Source organism: Cloeon dipterum, chromosome 2 (assembly GCF_949628265.1).
Source record: "Cloeon dipterum chromosome 2, ieCloDipt1.1, whole genome shotgun sequence".
Taxonomy (NCBI): domain Eukaryota; kingdom Metazoa; phylum Arthropoda; class Insecta; order Ephemeroptera; family Baetidae; genus Cloeon; species Cloeon dipterum.
The window spans coordinates 7,783,801-7,798,620 of NC_088787.1; the positions used below are offsets into that span (position 1 = coordinate 7,783,801).

The 14,820-nt window shown below is 36.0% G+C and overlaps 1 protein-coding gene across 1 annotated transcript; it reads left to right on the plus strand.

Moving 5' to 3' along the window:
* Positions 1-2,390: 2,390 nt before the first annotated feature.
* Positions 2,391-4,861, plus strand: LOC135937451 (cullin-2-like). The gene is made up of 9 exons (XM_065480601.1): positions 2,391-2,415; positions 2,670-2,856; positions 2,920-3,008; positions 3,070-3,215; positions 3,274-3,428; positions 3,681-3,915; positions 4,355-4,501; positions 4,566-4,727; positions 4,778-4,861. The coding sequence occupies exons 1-9, from the start codon at positions 2,391-2,393 to the stop codon at positions 4,859-4,861; spliced, it is 1,230 nt and encodes a 409-aa protein (XP_065336673.1).
* The last annotated feature ends 9,959 nt before the right edge of the window (positions 4,862-14,820 follow it).

The following is a 14,820-nucleotide window of genomic DNA, read 5'->3' on the forward strand; positions in this document are numbered from 1 at the left end:
TTTGCGAAGCAGTTTGCGCAGTCGATATTCATTCAAGAAGAATTTTTTCCTTATTTTAAATTTATATTTTCACTGATTAGCTCAATATATTTTGAAACAACTTTTAATGCCGATGTCTGAATAATTATGAGAATCGTGTCTGCACATAAACATTCAGAACTTGAATTTCTAGCGCTTTTTCTGCGATAATCTTGAGAATCCAAACGAAAAAATAAATAAATTAGAGATTATTGGCCGTCCGGCTACGCAAAATTATCATAATAGGTTTTTATGGCTGCACGTTTTAGTTTTTCCAATTATTTTCCACGAAGATTTGGACTCACGGAATTTCAAGCAATTTAAATTAATTAAATTAAAAATCCAACAAGATAGCCCTGCTCTAAAATTATTATACCCCTTTCAGCTGCGTACGCACCACGCGTTCAAATCTCTTTTTGCGAAGCAGTTTGCGCAGTCGATATTCATCCAAGAAGAATTTTTTCCTTATTTTCACTGATCAGCTTAATATATTTTGAAAATCAGCAATGCTGTTTTGACGCTGTAATTTACTGCGCACCCAGAAATTCTTCATTTAGTGAATCAAAAGTTTATTCCTTAATCTCAAGCATGAAAATGTAAGTATCGATTTTATTTTGAATAAAATGGATTAAATTTTCAAATATATTTCATGTTTAAATTAATCCATTTTTAATTTGGCAGGTAATTTCAATAATTTTTTTCTGTAAAGCAAAAGCGCAAAATTAAAATGAAACTGGATAAAATAAAATATGCTGGAGTAATTATGCGGTATTATGTTAAGCTGGCCACTGTTGCAACAAGCTAAAAAGGCCCACTGAGTTCAACTTTTTCATAAATTGTGTAATTAACACGAACCGGTGGGACAGATTGTTTAGTAATTATTCTTGTTTGGAATAAAATTATAGGTGATCAAGCGTTATTTCCGCAAAAGTTCAGCCCACAATCCCTCGATTAAAAAGGAGCTTCTCTCGCATAACAAAAAATAACTCAATATATTCAAAACGAAACCGAATTATGAGAACACCTATGCATGCATCCAGGCCAGGTCTTTCCAGCCCCTGTTCTTGTGAAATTATGAAATTTGAAAACGAAGGGGAGAGAAAAACCCCCACTGCGGGCGCGGCGAGTGTGGAAATCGTGCGTCCCTCGCTCTTGTCACCTTGTAAGTGTTGTTTTACAGGCGAAGCAACAAGCATATAAATATCTCGCCGCGGCTACTCTCCTCTCCACTGATAGTGAGATATTTTCTGACGACAGTGTTCGTTATGGTAATATTTTCATATTGTTCTATTTTTAAGTTTCAAAATGCACTTGAGTTTTTGTTCAAACAAGGATTCGGTGAGGGATCATTTCATGTATATTTGAACTTGAAATAGTTTTCCAGTACTTATTAGGCCGTCCGTTTTAAGTCACGTTCGATTTAATCAATTTTTTTAATTGAAACGCAGAAGAGCAACAATTATATGTTACTGGATAAATTAGAAAATGGCTAGAGTGATTAAGCGGTGAATTAATAATCTGGTCACTGCGTGCGAGGAAATTATTGTGTGCACGGAGAAAGGTTAAGTTCAAAATGCGTTTTACAGAGCGGCGTGAAGACGAGGAGAAATCGGGCCGCATAATATGTTGTGCAAGCCAGCGCAGCAAAATATGCGAGCTACCTGCAATTGTTTGCTTGACATATCGAGGGTGGCAGGCGACTTTGAGTCTATTGTTAACAGATTGTAAAGGGAAAATAGAGAGCGGGAATAAGCTCATGCTATTCGGGTAAAAACATAATTTAGATTGTAAAAGGAGCAGGCCTTTTCGGCGTGGTGTGGCGTAGGTATACGAGAAAAAGAAAAAATAACGGATGAAAATAGGAGGAAGAGGGGATTGAGTATTGGGAGCACCCATATATAATTTTGTTGCTGATTAGGGGCACGGTGGCTGCAAAATCCGGGGGATGCCGGCAGGGGGAAGGAATTAAGTTGAGGATCACCAGGCGACATCGCGTCTTATTCTTGGTATTTGCTCTTACAGGCCGGGAATGAGGCAACCTCCATCGGGTTGACGCTACTTTGGTACTATGGTTGTCCATGGCCAGGATTATGCTGCTCATCGTCTTATTTTCTTAGTTTTTTTCTATAAAAAATATGTCTTTCTCAGCATTTATATACATTTTCAATAAAATGGGTCGTTGTTACTACTGCTATTTAATTTATTGAATTGAATTTTTTCTATGGAAAAAATTGCTAGGTATTCATATGATTCATAATTGCTAGAAGAGATAGATTAAAATCTAAGTTTTAGCAAAAGTTATAATTATTCCTTCCTAATAATTAAATACATTCGATTCCAGAACGAAATTAAATCCAACATGCAAACTACAAATGGCCAAAATCGAAAACTACCGGGGTAAGTAAATTTTGCATGCAATTCGAGATTATTCATTTCAAACTCCGATTTAAATTTAATTCAAATAAAAAACCGGTACAAGAGACGAACCCAGTGATAGCAATATATGCTGGAAAAATATTGAGCGTGTTGCCCATACAATATTGAAAGATCGTACAAAGCAAGATACATCCAGCTGGAGAGAGGCAATTCTGTAAGATTTTATTATGTACAATTTTTTAAATGTCTCACAATTAAATTTCACAGCTCCGTAGTTGATCTAAGAATGAAAGGTAAATTCCATGAAGTCAGTAGCAAGTATCTCCCAAAGATCGCATCGATCATAACGGACCACGTGAAAGTGATGGCGCAGAATCTGGCGCACGAAACCCTTCTGGAAAATTACTGCCGTGCCTGGAGAGATTACAAGGTGGCCAGCAAAGATTTCCAGATGCTCTTTTTGTAAGCAGTGCCTTTGTGGACTTGAGATTCACATTTTAATTCCTTATTCTTGTTTTTGCGCAGACAGTATAACAATTGGATTTTAAAGGAGCACCGCCCTGTATTCTCCATGTCCGGCCACAAAGAGCAATTTACTAATCTTGAGGATATGAGTATATTGTTTATATGTTTAAATTTAGTTAAAAATTTACGGAAATATGCTAATATGCGCAGCAAACTTCGTGTGGAAGAACAACATGCTCGAGCAACGTGGCCGTGAAATCACGAGCTTGCTATGGAATGCCATCAAAAATGATGAAAAAGAAGTGGCAAAAGTGCAAGAAGTTGTGCAGTCCTTTAAGCAAGTTAATGCAGTTGACGTAATTTCTAAACTAAATTAAATGAGTAAATCTTCTAAAATTTCTCTAAAACTTCTAGCTCTTTGAAAAGTTGTTCTTTGAGATGCTGGGAGATTATTACAAATCAAAGTCTATTGAATGGTTCCAAGGATTGAACGCGGCTGAGTTCATCGAAAAAGTTCTGCGGATGATGGAAAAAGAAATCACGTGGTGCAAAACATTTATCCCTGAGAGGTAATCCTACATCATTCTATATAGAATAGAACCTAAATAGTAAAAAATTGCATAACTTTTCAAAATTAAAGTTTCACGGTCCAAATAAATTTTATTTGAATCAATCTTGCGTACCAAACAGTACACAAAAGTGCATGGCACCAACATCCAAATTCATTTTTCATGTAAATTCAACGCTATTAATTATTTATTAAGCCATTTGCTATAAAAAAAAAAATTAAATGTGATGGCAAAAATAAATTAATTTGGCAGTTCAATTGACAAAATGAGCATTATCATCCTCGAGAAAGCTACCGAGGAGCACATGGATGAGATGATGATGGAATGCCAGCAGATGCCCAAGGTAAATCGCAAGGACGAGTTGAAAAAACTGTACAAAATCCTAAAGATGCTTCCTGCTGTGAGATTTGGGCAGGGCCGTCTGACGGCGACCTTGCGAATCACGGTGCGAAATGAGGCCTTGCATTCATCCTGCTTGAACATGGAGGTAAATTTATAAACCACATTCGAGTCGCATTGTTGTATTCAAAACTTTCTCTGATATGAAAAATGGATGGAGTTCAAAACTAACTGAAAAAAAAATATTGTTTCTTTCATTGACAAGTTTTTAGTAACCAAAAATTTCGTTTTGATTGTACGATATACTTATTCCTGAATTAATCACGCAAGTAGTTTGTGGCGAAATCGAAATGTAAAGAACGGGATTTCTGAAAACAACATATATTATTATGTATGGAATTCTGCAACACGTGTTTTTTACTAAATAAATTCACAATTCAATTACAGAGTTGGAGAAAGTTTCGGAATTAGCAGCAATGTTGGTTTTATATACAAATTTAAAAAAAAACTTTTTATGAAAAAACTGATTCGCGCAGCCACACATCTACGCACATTATATTATCATTCTAAAAATCAAATCCCCGCAGGAGTTTGAGGCAAACTTGCTTATCATTTACAAAAAGTACGGGTCGCTGATAAGTGAGGTGTTTTCTGACGACCCTTTCTGTATCGATGGGCTGCAGAAAACCCTGGAGTACAATCCTGAAAAAGATCGCTGCGACGGCACCAGGATGGTAAAGCTACCGATTAATTTATCTAATTTTTTTTTCTAAATGAGGCGATGAAATTTTTTTGCAGCTGGAGGAATGTATTAATGAAGTGTGCAGTTCAAAATATTATTCGGTTTCAGAATCTGATCTGAAAGCATTGGAGCTCAAGGATTTGCTTCCGAAACTAAAGTTAATCTTCGAAAAGCACAACTTGCCATTCACGAAGCCGGATAAGGTCCCAAATTTGAAGGTGAGGGAAGGATAGTATTTATTTTCAGGCTTTATTTATTTATTTTCCAGCACATGCTTCTGCGTGAGGACGAGGAGTTTGAGCAAAAGAAACGCCGACTGTCTGATTCACCGGAGTTAATGGACCTGAATTAATTTCACTCCATCGCTAAGGCCCACTCGGCCAGCAATCAATCACGCATTCTTCTCTCATTTACAGAATTGTCTTTTTTACAGAATCGATATTTTTTAAAGCTAAAATTTCCGTTGAAATGACACAAATGTAATGAGTGGAACAGATATATTATAGTGCGCCACAGAATATTTTGTTTGTCATCCTGCGAAAATTTCTCTTTTTTGGCTAGTTTCGAACATTCAAGTATGTTAGGGACAGCAAAAATGATTTTATTTGTATTCTGTGTAATGTAATTTAAGTACATTTCCCGTGTAGAAAATAATTAGCGATCGCACTCACTGGTTTATCTGCTCTATCTTGCAAATAAAAATTGTATCGTTTCTCAGCAACTCTTAGTATTTTTCTTTCTTGTCTAAATACGCCACCTTTAAAACTGCTTTACGAAAATTGAACCGCAAAACATGTTATTTCTAATCACTGCATATACTTCCTTAAAAATCAAACAAGCTGGCTCTGCTCAACTCGTATCTTTTTCAGCATTTGGTGACCTTTTTTGTAAGATGACGACAAACGTTAGGTCTTAATTCAGGAAGAATAATTGTTACCTCATTAATATTTTGTACACTGATCTGCTAATTTATTTGGAAAGTCAGCAAATGCCGTCTGGACTCTGTAATTTTTACGCAGCAAGTAATTCTTCAAAAACGCAATAAATCAATTTAGATCTCAAGCAAGAGGAAATCAATTTCTCATTCTTGCTAAATATAAAATGTATTTAAATTTTCCAAATGTACAATACATTTTTAAGTTTTAATATTGAAACAATTATTAAATTTACTGATTATTTTCCATGTTTTTTAATCTAAAAAAATAAGCGCAATAATTTTATTATAGCTTCATGACTAGATGAGAGAGCAATTAAGCGGTGACATAATAAGCTGGAATCTTCTAGAAGCAAAAAATGCACATTTTAAGGTAAACTCAATTTTTTGGCTTTGAAATTTTTGTTTGAAAAATATATTAGCCTAAATACGTACTGTTATGAAAGAAGGTAAAATTCAAACTTTGAGGTTCCTCATTTTCTCTTCGAAAACGGAAACAAGAATGAATTTTCATTTTAAAGGTAGTTTAATTTTTATTGCATTTAAGAACAATATTTTCACTGTAAGAAAAAGATCCTTCATTTGTATGAACTTCATGCGTACCAAACAGAAGTTGTATAATTTTCTATTGTAACGAAATATAGGACTAAATATTTTTGACATTTGAGAGAACACCTGCTGCCATCCAGGCCAGAGGTCAACGACCAGTACTTTTTCCAGTTCCTTTTTTTTTGTATTATGTTCGTCAATTGAAAAGCGAAGGGGAGGAAAATACCCCCACTGCATGCGTATAGCGAATGTGGAATTCGTGCATCGCACCCTACTAGCTGTCAGCACCGTCAGTGCTGATTTTCAGGTAGAGCAGCAAGCATCGCGCCGCGGTTACTCTCCTCTCCAGACATTCCGCATCACGTGTCGACTGTAATCACTTTGTCAGTAAATATTTTTATTATATTTCCTTTTTCATGCTGATCCTTTTTACTTATTGTTAGTCATTTTCTACGAGTAAAAAATTCTTACTCGATTCCTGGATTTATATTTTGAATTTAATGAGCCGCTGAAACAGCTGCAGTTCATTCTATTTTTAATTGAAGTTTTCCAGTGTTCTATAGCAACATTTAAATTTTTAATATTGCTATAACAGATGCTTAGAAATGTATGAGCAAAAACTATTTATAACATTTCGGTTAATCTGAAAAATTAAAATAAGACTGCAAGTGTGACATTGGCAACGCAGAGATTGTCTGCGTTCCACCCATTTCATTCGCACTGAATATTCCTTCCTTACTTATAAACACTTTTGATTCTAGAACGATACACAGAATCCATCATGAAGCCAACAGATAGCAAAATTCCCCACGAAATATAGTGAGAAAATTGTTCATAATTTAAGAACATTATTTTTTTCGAATTCCTAATTAAATTCAAAACAAATGAAAAATCTAGTACTGGAAACGAAGACGTCGATATCATGGATTTGAGGGAAAAGTTTGAGTCAATAACCAACACTATCTTGAAAAATGAGCAAAAACTAGATTTATCAGACTGGAAGGATGTAATTTGGTAATATTTTACTCATTGTCAGTAGAAATTTCAAATGTCTCGTAATTCAAATTCGCAGTGCCGTTGTTGGTCTAAGCCAGATTAATCATTACAAGTTTTACCCAGCGATCGAAGGTATCATTATGAACCACGTGAAGGTGACCGAGCAGAATCTGGCGCAGGAAAAACTTCTGGAAAACTACTGCGTTGCCTGGAGAAAATACATTGAGTCCAGGAAACACTTACGTACGCTCTTTTCGTAAGTGGCAGTTAGTGCCTCTATCGAGATTACCATTCTAATAGCTTTTGTTCCACACAGAAACGGAATGCGTTATCATGATATTGAGAGAATAAGTAAATAAATATTTTATTTTAAATGAGGTAAAAAATTCACGGAAATCTGTTATGCGCAGCAAAATCCGCGTGGAAGAACAACATGCTCGAGCAACGTGGCCGTGAAATCACGAGCTTGTTATGGAATGTCATCAAAAAGGAGGAAAATGGAGTGGCAGTAGCGCAAGAAGTCGTGCAGTCCTTTGTGCACGTTGATGCAAATGACGTAAATTTTTAACTAAATTAAATGAGTAAATCTCCTATAATTTCTTTTAATTTTCTAGCTCTTTGAAAAGACGTTCTTTGAGAAGCTGGGAGAGCATTACAAATCAAAGACAAGTGAATGGTTCCAGGGATTTAACGTGCTATCTGAGTTCATCGAAAAAGTACTGCAGAAGGTGGAGGAGGAGGTCGAGTGGGGCCTAAAATTTCTTCCTGGGAGGTACTTATTGAAATTGTGTGTTCTATAGAAATCATAAAAAGTCAAATTCAACATTTTCGATACAATTGCCACACCCATAAAATTAATTTGTATTATCAATCCGTAAGATCCCAAAAATACAAAAAAGTGAAATGGACGCCAACATGAATAATCTAATATTTGTATATCTTGTTTATTAATCTCAGTTAATAATTTCAACCTAGACCAAATAATAAAAATAAATAATTTATCTGAAATCTTAATTAATACAAATTTAATTAATTTAGCAGATCCATTGGAATAATGAAAAGTATCTTAGTGGAGAATGTTACCGAGCAGCGCATGAATGAGATGATGAAGGAATGCCAGCTCATGTCCAATGAAAATCGCCAGGACGAGTTGAAAAAACTGTACAAAATCCTTAAGATGCTTCCTGCTGAGAGATTTTGGCAGGGCCGTCTGACGGCGACCTTGCGAATCACGGTGCGAAATGAGGCCTTGGATTCATCCTGTTTGAACATGGAGGTAAATTGATAAACCGTATTTGGTTTTATTCATATTTTCTCTGGTGAAGAAAATAACGTTCATATTTTAAGGTACAAATATTAATTGAATTCAATTTTTTGCTTAAACTGATATTATCTCATGGGCCTTGTTTCATTGAACGTTTTAGTAGTCAAAACAATAATAATTTTTTTATACTTGCCCCAGAATTAAGCAAACAAAGTTTTACGTGACGAAATCTCAAAAGTTGAGTTTTATGAAAAAAAATACAAGTGTGATATTTTAAACTTGAATTTTTCCGAATAATAACCAGACTGTCGGCTCGCGTTGTTAAAAGGCATCCTCTGGAGTGTCAAAGCAATGGGAGATATTTGATCAATTCAAGGAACTAATACACTGCTGGCAGCCAAATGTCAGAGATGACAAAAATTCGGTTAGTTTTGAGTGACCCGAAATGATCAAATAGCTCAACCGGCGCTGACTCGCCACTTGCTTAATTGTTTGCCCATCTTTCCAATATATGGCTACCGTTTCCATGAAATACCTCGGTGTGAGGATTAGAAAATGATGGCCACAAACTGGCCTAATAAGCTTCTCTGTGGCTCTTCGGGCTCCATGATGTGTTATCGGACCCGGTGAGCTCTCATAGCCCACGCGGCATGTGCTGAGCAAGGCTATCTATAAAATTGCTCATCATGATTAAATTAAAGAAGTTGATTAATTTTTAGCATCAGTAGCATTCTTGGTTTCGTACGCATAAAAATAAACGTCATACACAAAAACTTATTCATGCAGCTACACATCTACATATAATATTAGAATTCTAAAAACTATTTCCTCGCAGGAGTTCGAGGCAAACTTGCTGAACATTTACAGAAAGTACAAAGCACTGTTAGGGGAGCTATTTTCCAACGACTGTGTTTGCATATGTATGCTGCAGAAATTCCTGAAGTATGACACAGAAAAAGATCGCTGCGACGGCACCACGATGGTACAGCAACTAATTAATTTATCTATTTATTTCTATACGAGGCGATGTAATTTGTTTGCAGCTGGAGGAATGCATTAAGGAAGTGTGCAGTTCAAAATATTCAGTTTCGGAATCTGATCTGAAAGCATCGGAGCTCAAGGATTTGCTTCCGAAACTAAAGTTAATCTTCGAAAAGCTCAACGTGCTATCCACAAAGCCGGATTTGAAGGTGAGGGAAGGATAGTATTTATTTTCTTTATTTATTTATTTATTTTCCAGCATATGATTCTGCATGAGGACGAGGAGTTTGAGCAAAAGAAACGCCGACTGTCTGATTCACCGGAGTTAATGGACCTGAATTAATTTCAATCCATCGCTAAGGTCCACTCGGCCAGCAATCAATCACGCATTCTTGTCTCATGTAGGATCTTTTTTTACAGAATCGATATTTTTTAAAGCTAAAATTTCCCTTGAATTGACACAAATGTAATGAGTGGAACAGATATATTATAGTGCGCCGCAGAACATCATATATGGTTGTCGTCCTACACAAATATCTCTTTTTTGGATAGTTCCGGACATTCTGGTAACTTAGAGATATCAAAATTGGTTGATATAATATGTTCTATGTAATGTATTTTATGTACATTTCACTTGTAGAAAATAATTAGCGATCGCACTCACTGGTTTATCTGATTCCCTTCCAAATAAAAATTGTATCATTTCAGTTAACACTTAGTGTTGTTTCTTGTCTAAATAGGCCATCTTCAAAACTGCTTTATGAAAATTAAACTGCAAAACATGTTATAGTACTTTTTCCAGTTCCTCTGTTTTTTTGTATTATATTCGTCAATTGAAAAGCGAAGGGGAGGAAAATACCCCCACTGCATGCGTATAGCGAATGTGGAATTCGTGCATCGCACCCTACTAGCTGTCAGCACTGTCAGTGTTGATTTTCAGGTAGAGCAGCAAGCATCGCGCCGCGGTTACTCTCCTCTCCACTGATTGTGAGACATTCCGCATCACGTGTCGACTGTAATCACTTTGTCAATAAATATTTTTATTATATTTCCTTTTTCATGCTGATCCTTTTTACTTATTGTTAGTCATTTTCTACGAGTAAAAAATTCTTACTCGATTCCTGGATTTATATTTTGAATTTAATGAGCCGCTGAAACAGCTGCAGTTCATTCTATTTTTAATTGAAGTTTTCCAGTGTTCTATAGCAACATTTAAATTTTTAATATTGGTATAAGAGATGCTTAGAAATGTATGAGCAAAAACTATATTTATAACAACCAATTTAAGTTTGAGAAATTTTTAGCTTCAGCAGCATTGTTGGTTTTATAGACGAATTAAGAAACAGTTTTATAAAAATAACTTAATTACGCAGCCCCACACCTACACATTAGATTAATTCAATAAATCTTTTTCCCAAAGGAGTTCGAGACAAACTTGCTGAGCATTTACAGAGAGTACAATGCGCTGATAGAGGAGCTATTTTCCCACAACTATGTTTGCATTGATGAGCTGCAGAAAGCCCTGGAGTACAATCCTGAAAAAGATCGCTGCGACGGCATCAGGATGGTACAGCTACCAATTAATTTAACTATTTTTTTCTAAACGAGGCGATGAAATTGGTTTGCAGTTGGTGAAATGCATGAAGGAGTTGTGCAGTCCAGAAAATTCAGTTGCAGAATCTGTTTTAAAAGAATCGGACCTCAAGGATTTGATTTCGATTCTAAAATTAATCTACGAAAAGCTAAACTTGCCGCCGGAGAATCTTCAAATGAATGTCCCCAATTTGAAGGTGGGGGAAGGGAATTTATTTTCAGGCGATGTAAAGACTTTATTTTTCTAGCACACGATCCTGTTTGAGGACGAGGAGTTTGAGCAAAAGAAATGCCGACTTTCTGATTCACCGCTGATAATGCACCTGCCTGAATTCTCCGTCGCTTAGATCCACTCGATTATTCCTTCTTTATGATATGAATGGACCAAAAAAGACTCAAATGGCGAGTGAAACAATTATTCTATGCCACAGAATATTATGCTTGTCGTCCCGCATAGATATCTCCTTTATCATTTTCTGGCTAGCATAAAATTTTCTAGTAATTTAGAGTTAGCTAAATTGGTGGTTTGTATTCTGTCGTGAAATTAAACTCCTTTTCCCCTGTAGAAAATAATTAGCAACCGCACTCGCTGGTTTACCTGATTCCCTTGCATGTGAAAATTGAATCTCTTCAATAAAACGATCTTAAAATTTTTCTTGCGTAATTTGACCATCAATAAAAGTACTTTGTGAAACTGTATAAACATGATATTTCTAATCAAGTATTTAAATTTCCTCAAAAAGCAAACAAGCTTAACAATTATCCACTTCAGCTATGTGCACCGCGCGTTCAAATCTCTTTTGAGAATCATATTCCGGGATGAATTGTTTCCTTTTTAATTAATTTTCATTGACCTGCCACCATAATTTGAAAATTAGTAACGCCGTTTTGACGCTGAAATTATTAAGCATGCGGCCATTTGGAATTATTCACATATATTATATCATTTTTAAGTTATTAAAGATTTCAATAATTTTTTACTAAAAGCAAATGCGCAATAGTTATAACTGGAAAAAATAAAAATGTCTATACAGTAACTATTCAGATAAAAAATAAGCTGGTCACTACGTCAGGCAGAAAAATAAATATATATATTTGAAAAGGCCGCAAAGAGATTTTATTCTGAGAAGACCTGCGGGCTTCCAGACCAGGTCTTTCCACCACCTGTTGTTGTGATATATATATGTCGATTGAAAAAATAAGGGGAGAAAAATACCCCCATCGCATTCGCAGCGAATATGGAATTCGTGCACCGCTCCCTCTTTTCAGGGGTATTTTTCAGGTAGAGCATCAGCAAGAATCTCGCCGCGGCTTCTCTCTGCTCCACTGAAATATTCTCTGAACTGGCATCACGCGTCGACTGTGTGTTCATTACGGTAATATTTCAATTTTTTTGATATTTTATAGTTTCAAAATGCGCCTAAGTTTCCGTTCCAGCGCGTTCGGTTGGGGAACATTCCATGCTTTGACCTTATTGAAATAGTTTTCTAGCACTTATTAAGCCATCCGTCATGAGTCAGGTTGATTATGCGATTTTTTTATTCGACTTTTACAATTGATATATATTTTTCCGAGAAGCGAAAGCACAAGAATTATGTGACTGGATAAAATAGAAAATGGCTTAAGTGAGTGAGCGGTGAAATAATAATTTGGTCAGTGCCTGTGGAGGAAATTATTTAGGTGGAGAAGTGTGCATTGAAAAAAAAAAGATAAGTCGAAAATGCGCGTTTTCGAGCACTACACCGAGCGGCGTGAGGACGAGGAGAAATCGGGCCGCATAATATGCTGTGCAAGCCAGCGCAGCAAAATATGCGAGCTACCTGCAATTGTTTGCTTGACATATCGAGGGTGGCAGGCGACTTTGAGTCTATTGTTAACAGATTGTAAAGGGAAAATAGAGAGCGGGAATAAGCTCATGCTATTCGGGTAAAAACATAATTTAGATTGTAAAAGGAGCAGGCCTTTTCGGCGTGGTGTGGCGTAGGTATACGAGAAAAAGAAAAAATAACGGATGAAAATAGGAGGAAGAGGGGATTGAGTATTGGGAGCACCCATATATAATTTTGTTGCTGATTAGGGGCACGGTGGCTGCAAAATCCGGGGGATGCCGGCAGGGGGAAGGAATTAAGTTGAGGATCACCAGGCGACATGGCGTCTTATTCTTGGTATTTCCTCTTACAGGCCGGCCATCAGGCAACCTCCATCGGGTTGACGCTACTTTGGTACCATGGTTGTCCATGGCCAGGATTATGCTGCTGATCGTCCTATTTTCTTACGTCTTTATCTATAAAAAATATGTCTTTCTCAGGATTTATATACATTTTCAATTAAATGGGTCGTTGTTACCACTGCTATTTAATTTATTGAATTGAGTTTTTTCTATGGTAAAAATTGCTGGGTATTCATATGATTCATAATTGCTAGAAGAGCAGATAGTTTAAATTATAAGTTGGAGCAAAAGATATAATTATTCCTTCCTAATAAGTAAATACTCTCGATTCCAGAACGAAATTAAATCCAACATGCAAACTACAAATGGCCAAAATCGAAACCTACCGGGGTAAGTAAATTTCGCATGTAATTCGAGATTATTCATTTCAAACTCCGATTTAAATTTAATTCAAATAAAAAACCAGGACTAGTGAAGCAGACTTAAGTGTCGATGAATGCTGGGAAAATATTGAGCTTAGAGCCCGTACAATATTGAAAGATCATAAAGGGCTGGATAAATTGAGCTGGAGAGAAGCAATTCGGTAAGATTTTATTCTGATAACAATTTTAAAATGTCTTGTAATTAAAAATTACAGCTCCGTATTTGATCTATACTCGCAAAGTAGTTTCTGCGACCTCAGAAACTTATATCTCCCAAAGATCAAATTGATCATTAGTGACCACGTGAGAATGATTGCGCAGAATCTGGCGCACGAAAACCTTCTGGAAAATTACTGCCGTGCCTGGAGAGATTACAAGGTGGCCAGCAAAGATTTCCATTCGCTCTTTTCGTAAGCAGTGCCTTTTTGGATTTGAGATTCACATTTTTATTCCTTATTCTTGTTTTGCGCAGACATGTTAACAATGAGATTTTAATTAAGAACAGAACCTTAAGTCAAAAACAAGAACAAGACCCTTTAGCGTACAAGTTCAATGTACACGGCCAGAAAGAGAAAATTCCTGATCTTGAGGATATGAGTATATATTGTTTATATGTTTAAATTTAGTTAAAAATTAACGGAAATATGCTAATATGCGCAGCAAAATCCACGTGGAAGAACATCATACTCGAGCAACGTGGCCGTGAAATCACGAGCTTACTATGGAATGCCATCGAAAAGGAGGAAATTGAAGTGGGAGTAGCGAAAGAAGTTGTGCAGTCCTTTGAGCAAGTGGATGCAGTTGACGTAAATTCTTAACTAAATTAAATAAGGTAAACTTCTAAAATTTCTATTGATTTGTAGGTCTTTGAAAAGACGATCTTCGAGAAACTCAAGGAAAATCGGAAGGACGAGTTGAAAAAACTGTACAAAATCCTTCAGCTGCTTCCTGCTGAAAGCAAAAGCTTCGAACGTCTGTCGGCGACCTTGCGAATCACGGCGCGAAATGAGGCCTTGGATTCATCCTACTTGAACATGGAGGTAAATTTATAAACCACATTCGAGTCGCATTGTTGTATTCAAAACGTTCTCTGATATGTGAAAAAATGGATGGAGTTCAAAACTAACTGAAAAAAAATATTTTTTCTTTCATTGACAAGTTTTTAGTAACCAAAAATTTCGTTTTGATTGTACGATATACTTATTCCTGAATTAATCACGCAAGTAGTTTGTGTCGAAATGTAAAAAACGAGATTTCTGACAACAACATATATTATTATGTATATAGCATTCTGCAACACGTGTTTTTTACTAAATAAATTCACAATTCAATTACAGAGTTGGAGAAAGTTTCGGAATTAGCAGCAATGTTGGTTTTATATACAAATTTAAAAAAAACTTTT

Excerpts from the sequence above, each read along its gene's own strand:
- LOC135937451 (XM_065480601.1), top strand. The coding sequence starts at position 2,391 with ATGGCCAAAATCGAAAACTACCGGG. Across the intron at positions 3,216-3,273 it reads AGCAAGTTAATGCAGTTGAC|CTCTTTGAAAAGTTGTTCTT; the intron begins GTAATTTCTAAA and ends TAAAACTTCTAG. Across the intron at positions 4,502-4,565 it reads GCTGCGACGGCACCAGGATG|CTGGAGGAATGTATTAATGA; the intron begins GTAAAGCTACCG and ends ATTTTTTTGCAG.